The sequence below is a fragment of the Periplaneta americana genome, chromosome 2 (genome assembly GCF_040183065.1).
Source record: "Periplaneta americana isolate PAMFEO1 chromosome 2, P.americana_PAMFEO1_priV1, whole genome shotgun sequence".
Taxonomy (NCBI): Eukaryota; Metazoa; Arthropoda; class Insecta; order Blattodea; family Blattidae; genus Periplaneta; species Periplaneta americana.
In genome coordinates, this window is record NC_091118.1 from 212,091,254 (window position 1) to 212,103,552 (window position 12,299).

At 36.0% G+C, this 12,299-nt stretch overlaps 1 protein-coding gene across 2 annotated transcripts in view; it reads left to right on the forward strand.

The window, feature by feature from the left end:
* The window catches only part of LOC138695099 (solute carrier family 35 member E3-like), a 28,466-nt gene that overhangs the window by 841 nt on the left and 15,326 nt on the right, over window positions 1–12,299 (forward strand). For both annotated transcript variants that reach the window (XM_069819490.1, XM_069819489.1), the window contains exons 2-5: window positions 5,222–5,332; window positions 6,553–6,705; window positions 9,184–9,266; window positions 10,642–10,780. In XM_069819490.1, the coding sequence (XP_069675591.1) occupies window positions 5,222–5,332; window positions 6,553–6,705; window positions 9,184–9,266; window positions 10,642–10,780 (486 nt within the window). The remainder of the gene's footprint in view (window positions 1–5,221; window positions 5,333–6,552; window positions 6,706–9,183; window positions 9,267–10,641; window positions 10,781–12,299) is intronic.

Consider the following 12,299-nt stretch of genomic DNA (forward strand, 5'->3'; position numbering starts at 1 on the left):
CCGACCTCCACCCCTAAGAGCGCCGGTCCTTATATACCCGTCAGTCAAGGCCTTCTGACAAATAAAAGCAATTGACAATAGATATCTCAGTCATGACAACCTCATAAAATATCCTATCAATTGAATAATCGATCTTGCTACGTACAACATAATTATATTATATTATTACCCATTTCAGCGAGCACTGACGACCACTGCAAAATACGATAATTTGGTCCAGGAAGCATTGTCTTTTGGCACAAGGATGATTTATGTAACATGTTTCTAAATTATTAGTCTTTTAAATACCGGTACATTCTTTAATAAATCACTGAAAAACAAATGTGAATATAGGAAGTGGAGTGAGTACGAAATTATTATTATTTTTTGGCGCATCATTTTTACGTAAATAACGAAAAATAAAAAGGGATTATTAGAAAGTACGTACACTGCGTTTGTCAAATGCGCATCACCATGCTTTCGAAAAGGCACTTTTAAGTGCCCGACACCCCGCTTTTTTTCATCATGTGCTACAAGTCAGATCATCATCGGGGCTGCTACCCCTCTTTTTTCATCATGTGCTACATGTCGGATCATCATCGGGGCTTGCAGCCCCGACACCCCGCTTTTTTCATCATGTGCTACAAGTCAGATCATCATCGGGGCTTGCAGCCCCGATACCCCGCTTTTTTCATCATGTGCTACACGTCAGATCATCATCGGGGCTTGCAGCCCCGATACCCCACTTTTTTCATCATGTGCTACATGTCGGATCATCATCGGGGCTTGCAGCCCCGATACCCCGCTTTCTACGTCATGTGTTACACGTCGGATCATCATCGGGGCTTGCAGCCCCGATACCCCGCTTTTTACATCATGTGCTACACATCGGATCATCATCGGGGCTTGGAGCCCCGATACCCTGCTTTTTACATCATGTGCTACACGTCGGATCATCATCGAGGCTTGTAGCCCCGATACCCCGCTTTTTACATCATGTGCTACACGTAGGATCATCATCAGGGCTTGCAGCCCCAATACCCCGCTTGCTACGTGCAAAACAATTATATTATATTATTACCCATTTCAGCGAGTACTGACGACCACTGCAAAATACGATAATTTGGTCCAGGGAGCATTCTCTTATGGCACAAGGATGATTTATGTAACATGTTTCTAAATGCTACGTACAACATTATTTTATTATATTATTATTACCCATTTCAGCGAGTACTGACGACCACTGCAAAATACGATAATTTGGTCCAGGGAGCATTCTCTTTTGGCACAAGGATGATTTATGTGACATGTTTCTAAATTATTAGTCTTTTAAATACCGGTACATTCTTTAATAAATTACTGAAAAACAAATGTAAATACATAGGATGTGGAGTGAGTACGAAATTATTATTATTTTTTATTTTTTGGCGCATCATTTTTACGTAAATAACGACAAATAAAAACTAACATGCCACATAACATTATTTTAAGAAATACAAGAAACAAGCATGAACGATATTCACCATTCTTAATGATCTTGGGATAGAAAAAAAACCGTATGGAATAGAAATTACATACAAATGTGCGTGTAATAAACAATAAGCAAACCATCTTCGATTAATAATTCCAAAACAACGTGAATATAGCGTGCATTGTGTAGGAAAATAATTTCTTATAAGTTGCTCCCAATGTGCATCATTGTTAACTTATGAAAACAAATGAAAATTAAAATGGCATATAAACACTATTTGAAGAAAGATAGGAGATATTAAGTAATATTCATCGTTCTTAATGACCTTCGGATGGAAAATAACAATGAAATATGTATAAAATAGAAATTACATACAGGTGAGCATATAAAAAACAGTAAGTAGAATTATTTATTTGATTAATAAGCTTAAATTACTCCAGGTTTAGTGTGTTGTGTAACAATCAATAGACAATGGAATCGTTCGCAGAAGTGAACTATAAATGATGTGAATCGTTCAGTGCATCCATCTTGTTGTGTAACAATACCCTAGAAGTGAACTATAAACGATGTGAATCGTTCAGCGACGACTTCTTACAAATAACCAGAATTTTTTTACAATTCACAAAAATTAATGGCTTCATCCACATTCAATCTAAAAATAAGGAATAATCTATTCTGTACCTTACTCAAATTGTCTGTTCTTATGATCATCAGTGCGTTGTTGTATTAATAAGAATATTTCTGTACAATTGCGTTACCACGTTAAGGTAGAAATGTATTTATGTACTTGGTTTCTGGTTGAGTCATATGTACCATGAACAGAAGAACAATTGAGTGCCGACATTAATTTCGCACCGAAATAACGATGGAAAGTTGCTGTGAAGTGGGGGCCAGCAGAGAGGTGGAAGGGATATTCGACAGGGAGTGGAAGCACATAAAGAGTCTTCCAATAAGTGTGTCCTACTTTTAACATATAGCCTAACCACAGTCTAGTATATACAGTCACGAAGCTCAATACGTAGTAAATATGCATCCATAGATAGTTGCTAACCACTAGGATCGCTACTATCGCCTCATTACAGACAATGCGAAATAGTACCTGCACAGTCTATTGTTCTTAGTACACTCATAAATTCAAGCTTCGTGACTATATACTAGACTATGATATAATAGCTGCCGTGTTTATGAAGCTATAGCAGTCATATGTTTTCCATGGTTACAGTTGTTGACAAATAATCATGGAACGTTACATCTTTTCACAAGGCATAGACATCATTAAAATTTTATACACCCAAAGCTACATTACACATTAGAAATTGAAAACAACAAATCCATAAATTTTCTAGACATCACAGTAACAAAAGTAGACAACAAACACACATTCAAAGTATACAGAAAACCCACAACAACAACACACATACACAACACATCCAACCACCCCACACAACACAAACAAGCTGCATTCCGAACATAGGTACACAGACTACTCAACATACCAATGAACCAACAGGATTACAACGAAGAGCTAAACACAATCAAATACATAGCACAAGAAAACGGATACAACCCTAACATAATAGACAACATAAGACGTAAGACAAAAAATAACCACAAAAAACATAAGAATACAACACAAGCACAAGAACACAAAAAATACATCACACTAACATACGAAAACAAAAACACACACAAAATTGCAACCTCATTCAAGAAATTAAATTACAACATCGCATACAGAACAAATAACACTCTACAAAAACATCTCAACACACAAACAAACAAATACAACCACACAGGCGCATACAAACTCAAATGTAACACCTGCAACAACTTCTACATAGGACAGACAGGCAGATCATTTCAAACACGTTACAAATAACAAATCACAGCCATAACAAAATTACAAAACACTTCCATATATGCAGAACACATCACAAATGCTAACCACACCTACAGAAACATCAACACAGACATGGAAATAGTATACATCCAACCAAAAAGCCAGAAACTAAACACACTAGAACAATATGAAATATACAGACACACAAAAACACACCCCAATGAAATTCTCAACACACAACTCAATTTCAGAACACACACACTCTTTGACTCCACATTGCACCTCACAAACATACCCTCACAGGGCGCCAAGACCAACAACGACCAGTTCTGAGGATGACCCATAATAGGTCGAAACATATAAACCAAGTACGATAGAAGAAGACACAAGAAAGTCATATAATACACATTCCAACATTAAAATTTATTATTAAAAATAGTCATCCGTTTGCTAAACATTCTGTGCATTACATGAAATGTACGGTGTAAGATACCGGGCTATGATAAGGGATTATTTTTGTCCTCAATAGGAAGGAATGGATCTCAGAAACGTCTGGTTACAGCAAGATGGCATCACGTGTCATACTGCTCACGAAACAGTCGACCTTTTGAGGAAGAAGTTCAGAGGCTTCGTCATTTCGCATGGCAGTGATGTTAACTGGCACCCGAGATCATGTGATTTAACGCCACTGGATTACTTCTTATGGGGTTATGTTAAGTAACAGGTTTATGCCAACAAGCCAGAAACAGTTAATGACCTAAGGAACAATATCACGTGCGTTATTCCTGTAATTGAGCCTATACTTGTTTTTTTTTAATGATGGGACATGACAGGAGCGTTGCGATCGGAAAAACAACTGAATGTCACATAGCGTGATAGGCCTGTTGCTACGGTAACAACGGTTGAGTTGCCAAAGTTACCATTCCCACGTGGCGAGTACTTAATAGCTCTCTTGGCGACATTTATTGTGCACACAATGTTAGCATTGGTACAGTACGTTTCGCATTTGATACCCTGTCGATTTTTGTATTGTTTTCTTACCTTCGCGTCAATTGTCAATGAATGTTTTAACGTCAGCCATCTTAACGTCAATTGCTAGCTTCCATTAGCTGGCAGCGTGGTGGACCATATTGCCAACATGGCACTGTAGTTCCAAGCTCGGCCACATAACTGTCATGTCCCATCTTTCAAAAAAACAAATATAGTTTATGTTTGTTATTGAAAATTGGAAGACCTGAATGCTATCCAACGAAGCCGTGGCAGCAATTTAACTGACGTTCTCTTCTATATGTAATGGCATTAAGTGTGTTTCAAAATAATAGTATGTAGTTAAATAAATAAACCTCTTTCGTTTATATAATTTATTTTATTTTAAAAGTTTGACACTCTTATTGGAAGACCCTTTACATCTTCCCATGCGTTTCCTTGCTGATCACAGAGAAAAATCGAGTTTTCGTAAGGTCGAATCATTGACAGGTTGTTAGTTTATACTTTTGGTATGTCTTGCATATACTCAAGAATATGCCCTTATTCCAAGACATACGTAAAGCCTAAACTAAACTAACCTATTCTGTCATTGATTTGATCTTACGAAAACTCGCTTTTTCTCTGTGATCAGTAAGGAAAGGCACATATAGGCTATGCCTGCCGCCTATTCCTCTCACATCAACGGAGCGCACCTCTCTGCTGGCCACCTCTTTCACAGCAACTTTTCACCGTTATTTTAGTGCGAATTTGGTGTTGGCACTCAATTTTTCTTTTGCTTACGGTGTATATGGCAGGAGTAGAAGACAAGTAGGTAAATACATTACTACCTTAACGTGGTAACACAGTTGTGAGGTGAATTTGTATAAAAGCTTACTTAATTCTTGCATCATTTCTTCGTCCCAGTGTGGCTTGACACTTAACATATAGTGTTGTGACTGTTGCAGATACCCATCACCCTCGGTGTGTTTATGAACTTCTACTACGACATTAAGTTCAATGTATTGGGAACAATTTTTGCAGCACTGGGAGTGGTAGTGACGTCATTGTACCAAGTAGTAAGTAGTTCTACTTTGTATGTAGGATGCATGTATTTAATATGGGATTTGGGGTTTTATGCAACAAAATCCTGGAAAAATCCTATAGTATATGCGCAATAGTATACAGTAGAACTTAGTTATAGCGACCTCGTTTTGTACGACACCTCGCCTATAACATCAAATATTCTGTGGTCCCAACTAATTCCCCATAAGACATATGCTTTTCTACCTTGCTTAATATGACAAACGTATATGCGTGTACCTCGCATATAACGTCATTTTCAACCTCAGTTTGGAATACAATTTTCTAAGAATCAAAGTATTTTAAGAAATATTTTGTTGAAATCTGGCAAATCCTTTACTGTTCCCTTCTATCATAGACCTCTGGAATGCAGGCAGATTCCCCATCCCATTGTAACCCGCCCGAATCCATGCGGTATTAATGCTACCTGCATGCGGTCAGTTTCGACAGGAAGTTTTCACTAAGTGCACGCATTTTAACGCAGTATGGCGACTAAAAGAAGTGAGTGACACTTTAGAAGCCATTAGAATTGTGGACATTTCTATGAAGCTAGAGGAGGGAGTATGAAGCTAGGAGAAGGAGCAGTGAAATTGCAACTGAAATAATGAACGTAGAATTTAATTTAGAAAATGTGTATTGGGCAAGTAGGAGACAATGGAGTAAAATGACTGATTACTTCACTCCTCAGTAAATAAGTTTGGTGAGTAATGAACAAACTGTTTTAATACAGAATTCTGTATTATTTTATAATTGTACGTGTATTTTATTATGTTCATGGTAGGCTTAAAAGTGAATACATAAATCTAAAATAAGCCTAATTATGTTTATTATTTTTTATTTTCCACCTCACTAGACTGATAATATGAATCTCGGTTACTACGACACTCGTTTATAACAACATAATTTTTAAGGTCCCTTGGATGTCGTTATAACCAAGTTCTACTGTATTATATTCCAGTTGTCTACACGCCATCTTGTTACTCCATTTATCTTAGTTTTCCCTATTTCATTGGCCAACTTTCTCTGGTAAAATTTTAAACTGAGATAGGCCTAATTCAAATTAACCAAGAATACAAATATAGCTATTATCTAAGTTTTTTAAAGCTGAAAACCAGGATAAACAATTTACCGACGTTGGTGAATACAGTCCTTAGAGTCTTGTTATAAATATTTGAGAAATGCATCACAGTGATAAGAGTTGTTTTTAAACTTGTAGCTGGTGAGTCAGAAGCAGCACGAGCTCCAGATGAACGCCATGCAGCTGCTGTACTACCAAGCCCCGTTATCGGCCGTAATATTGCTGGTACTCATTCCCTTCCTGGAACCAGTGAGCATCACTGCCACCCTACCTTGGTCCTTTGCAACGTTCGTAAGTATTATGGAACTGTTAGACCGCAAGACACAAACAGAATATGCCCATTACGACAGTAACATCTCAACTTCCTCTATTTCTCCATCAAATTAACAACTGACACACTTGTAATGTTAAACGTTGATGCTTGAGTGTAAAATGAATAAAATGTTAAAAGAATTTTATCATGCAATGCCAGTTACTTAGCAACAGCAATGGGTTATGCCACACTATTCTGACGTTACTTGCTTAGCAACGGTTCATTCATATTGTAAATACTTGTACATATATGATATGAAGGCGTTATTTTAATAGTGTACAACTCCACTGTTTGTCAAATTGGAGTTAACTACACTTTCAGTATCACAAATGTCCATTCTTTTTTATTATGAAACTGGTACAACTCCAACTTTCATCTTCTGCCAACAGAGTGCACTATAATGCAGGCATGTTAGATAATCCTATAAGAAGATTATTTTAATAATTGTATAGCTCAACTGTGTTGCATGCTAAACCAAAATAATAATAATAATAATAATAATAATGATTTATTTAACCTGGCAGAGTTAAGGCCATACGGCCTTCTCTAACACTCAACCAGGAGTAAAACGTTACAAAAACACTACAAATTTACAAAGTGCACTACAATTTTACACACAAAACTGAATAAGATAATAATAATAAAATTTAAACAAAAGTAAGTAGAAATCAGACATTATATATAACATACAGAAAGAAAGAAAAAAGCATAATAAAATGTGAACAGCAGGTCAAAATAAATGAGACATACAAAGTATAAAAAAATAAGACAATTATTGATGATGATAATAATAGTAATAATAAAAAATAGTGCAGTACAAAGCATACAATGAATACAATATTTTTAAGTACACACAGTAAGGAAAATTATGATTATATATAGCTCAACATATCACATTATAGATATACCATTATCGGAAAATATGATGAAAACAAAAATATAAAATAAGTTGAATATCACTAGAACATTTTAAAAAATGTGAATACGTGGAAACATGCAATACAATACTTGTCATAATAGTAAGTTAGTTTGGCAACTCGTCATAAGATAATTTTCTAACTTGGATTTGAAAGATTTCAATGTTCGGCAGCCCTTGACTTCAGGCGGCAGAGAGTTCCAGTGACGAGAGGTAGCAACAGTGAAAGATGAGAAATACAGAGATGATGTGTGAAGTGGAATTTCTAGCGTGTTATCGCGTTGTGATCGAGTATTAATATTATGATAGCGAGAAAGAGTATGAAAACGAGCGGATAAATAAGTGTTCTAAAGAGATGTTGAATGACTCTGATTTTATTGATGATCAGGATCTTGATCCAAATATAAAATATCTGAAGGTAAAAGGCATGCCATAAAAGCATTATTCAGGTACACCTCCAAAGAATTGCCTTGGATTTATCAATCATACACTGAAATTTTTTATTTGAATTTTAGTATTTACAATCTCAATGAACCATTGTGCTTTGTGTGGAGTGTGGCATTCTATGGGGCAGAAACAACGAAGTGAAGAGAAGCGACAAAAAGTCTTTGAAATGTGGATATGGAGAAGAATGGAGCGTGTGACATTGACAGATGGTATAAGACATGAAGCTGGTTTGGAAAGAGTGGGTAAAGAAAGAATGATGCTGAAACTAATCAGGAAAAGAAAAAGGAATTGGTTGGGTCACTGGCTGAGAAGAAACTGCCTACTGAAGGATGCACTGAAAGGGCAAAAGATATCATAGTGAACAGAAGAAAAGTTCGGGGCAGAAGAAGATATCAGATGATAGACGACATTAAGATATATGGATCATATGCAGAGACAAAGAGGAAGGCAGAAAATAGGAAAGACTGGAGAATGCTGGGTTTGCACAGAAAACTATGACACACACACAAAAACTTAAATGAATGTAGTCCCCTGCCTTTAATTTATTAATTTTGAGGTCATTTTTTTTTTTTTCAATGTTTAGAGTATTTTTATGTAAAGATAAGAACATATTATTGGTAATTTTTAAGTTATTTTTAAGTCATCAATGTCCGCCGCCTACTCGTTACTGTATTCGAGTATGTTATTAATATGAATTTTCTAAAAAGATAATGTAGTGGTTATTTCGAATTTTTTTAAATTCCTCATAGAGTTCGAATTAAAAATATCCCTAAGTAAAGCTGTAAAATTACATAAAATTATGTCTGCAAGTTTTTGTGCGTGTTATAAAATTGAAAATGCTTAGAGGCAGGGTTTAAATTGGGAATATTGTATATTTTTATATATAATTACATATGTCTTCATAAAAGATTATCAGAGCTTCGGCAATATATAGCAGTTTCACGATTTATCGTAAATACTGGCTACCGTATCTTTTATTGTGAGTAAGAAAATTGTATGGTTATTGGGAATAAGATTGATGGAAGCTTTTGCATTGCTATGTATGTATATGTAATTGTATATTTGATGGTAATACAGTTGTGTGTCGTTTCAGGGCCTGGTAGTAGCTTCGTGTGTTACTGCGTTTTTTGTAAATCTCTCCATCTACTGGATAATTGGGAACACGTCACCTCTTACGTATCCTTTTCAAGAATGAGTTATGAAACTGGAAACTTCACAGTGATTGGATTATAGCGACTTGAATATTTGAACCTGTGAGACACATAATTTGAAGTTGTAAAAGGAAATTTTCAATTCACTATTCTAGTATCATAAATGTGTAACAAAGGGAACCTTGTTCTCTAATACTGCAGTACAGGCTCACGATACACATCTCTGTAAGCTAAGAATCTAAAAAATATGTTACCTAACGGTATACTGGATCCAGCATATGAGTTCTGTATACCAGCAATGGCAAACTGTTGTCTAAAAAATAGTGTATGGCACATTTGTTGAAATTGATTTTATTTTACCACACCTGGGAGCAGCCTTGTTTCGCAAACATCTCTACTCACAAAATAAATGGCATTTTTAACACTTGTATCATAACTTTTTTCACAATTTGTTTATTGTCATTATTATCCTATTCTCCAATAGATCCATTTTGGAATATGCATGGTAAGACTTTCCTGTGTTAAATTTCAACGTACCTCGTTTACATGTTTCGACCTATTTATGGGTCATCTTCAGAATTGGCCGTTGTTGGTCTTGGCGCCACTCATTCTGTTTCCTGTGAGGGTGTGTTCCTGTGGTATAGTGTAGAGTCAGAGTCTGTGTGTTTTGAAGTTGAGTTGTGTGTTGAGAATTTCCTTGGGGAGTGTTTTTGTGTGTCTGTATATTTCATATTGTTCTAGTGTGTTGAGTTTCTGGCTTTTTGGTTGGATGTGCAGTATTTCCATGTCTGTGTTGATGTCTCTGTGGGTGTGGTTAGCATTTGTGATGTGTTCTGCATATGTGGAGGTGTTTTGTAATTTTGTTATGGCTGTGATGTGTTCTTTGTAACATGTTTGAAATGATCTGCCTGTCTGTCCTATGTAGAAGTTGTTGCAGGTGTTAATTTGAGTTTGTATACGCCTGTGTAGTTGTACACATCACAAATGCTAACCACACCCACAGAGACATCAACACAGACATGGAAATACTACATATCCAACCAAAAAGCCAGAAACTAAACACACTAGAACAATATGAAATATACAGACACACAAAAACACACCCCAACGAAATTCTCAACACACAACTCAACTTCAAAACACACACACTCTTTGACTCTACACTATACCACAGGAACACACCCTCACAGGAACAGAACAAGTGGCGCCAAGACCAACAATGACCAGTTTTGAAGATGACCCATAAATAGGTCGAAACATGTTAACAAGGTACGTTGAAATTTAACACAGGAAAGTCTTACCATACATATTCCGAAGTGATACAGTGTTAGAAGCTGTGTAATCAAGATGTAAGATCCATTTTGCTTTGTAGCTCAACACTTTCCTTAACTACGTGCAAGCTACAACATGGTCGGCCACATTAAATTTTGCCTGACTGTTTTGGGCGGAGTTCTGCTGTTTGAAGAGCCGTTTCATGTGAACCAAGGCATAGGGATCATTCTCACAGTGTTTGGTGTGACAGCGTACGCACATGTTAAGGTATGGAAGCAGCAATATTACAGAGTACAAGGCACGTCTTAGAAATTAATTGGATGTTTTCATTAATGAAAAATATCCAGAGTGTCATGGTTCTGCAATAGATACTGGCATTTGTGACTTATATGATGAAAGAGTAGTCACTCATAACGAGTGCACCTCAGCACATGTGTGAACTTCAGTCCTACGTTCATAGACATCTACGATATAATGCAGAGGGCGGCCACTAGAGGGAACCCAAGAGTCGGAACTTAAACTGAGACGATTCTATCCGACACCAGGATGGGTATCCAGTGTGGCTTAGTGGATAAAGCATCAGCATGTAGAGCTGAAAACCCGGGTTCAAATCCCGGCGCCGGAGAGAATTTTTCTCTGTTCCATTACTCTTTCATCGTATGATGACGCAGAATATCTGCATGGAAATATCATATGTACTTCGGTACATTAAAATCATATATTTGTGACTTATGTTGGTTTGGTTCTTCAGTTATGTATTTTTGTTTTTTCCTTCTCTCCACATAGGTTAATGAATAGGCTTAAGTATAAAATTTGAATTGCATGAAAAACCTTTGTTACTTTTTCTCTTAGTTTTTTTAATTCTTCATTATTTTACTATCTTTTAATCTCTTTTACCCTTAGATATGTTAGAATTACTGTAGTTGGTTACAAATTAAATAAATGATTTAGAAACAGTAAACAATAGTAGAGAGATAAGAAGGTACCTGGCCACCTTAATTTGAATTAATTTTTTCATTACTGTGGTATTCCCTAAATAAAAAGTTCGTGTGTTTGCATCTTGCTGATACCAGATGGAATCATTAGGTAAGTCTGGATCCTGGAGGTTTGGGTGAAGAATGGCAAGGGCTGGTACCGGTATTAACTCTTCACGCAGAAATTCTAAATACCGATCCCCATTGTATGTATGTATTTATTTACACTGCAAGTGGGCAAGCACCCGGTGGCAGTGGTATATACAATATTAACAATACACAGTTAAAATGATAAGCTATACACAATAAAATTTACAATACATAATACAATTTACAACACATATACAATTTTATACACAATACAATAAGAATACACAATACAATTTAACACAATAATAATAAAACATAAAATAAAACACCTAATTTTACAACACAACCTACATAATTATGTATAGGTCCTACATAAGTTTCAATAGTCTTTCACTTTACTCTCATCTCATTCCCTGTAGTGGCACTATGACGCATTTCACTGACACTTTTGCACATTTCACTGACACTATAGAACGCATTTCATTGACGCTATAAATTATCACTGATCGGAACTGTTCACTGCACTGTAAAACCATAACTTCACTGACTCACCTCGCTTCACTGATACAACAGTTCAAATAAGACAAATAATTGCATTCTTATGCATACTTATAAACAGAACTACATTTAAACTAAACATTTCTAGTCTAAGGCCCTCTTACACGCTATTTTTAAATAATTTACAATTCAAACCAGGGAAGTAAACTCGTCAGGCTAGATAA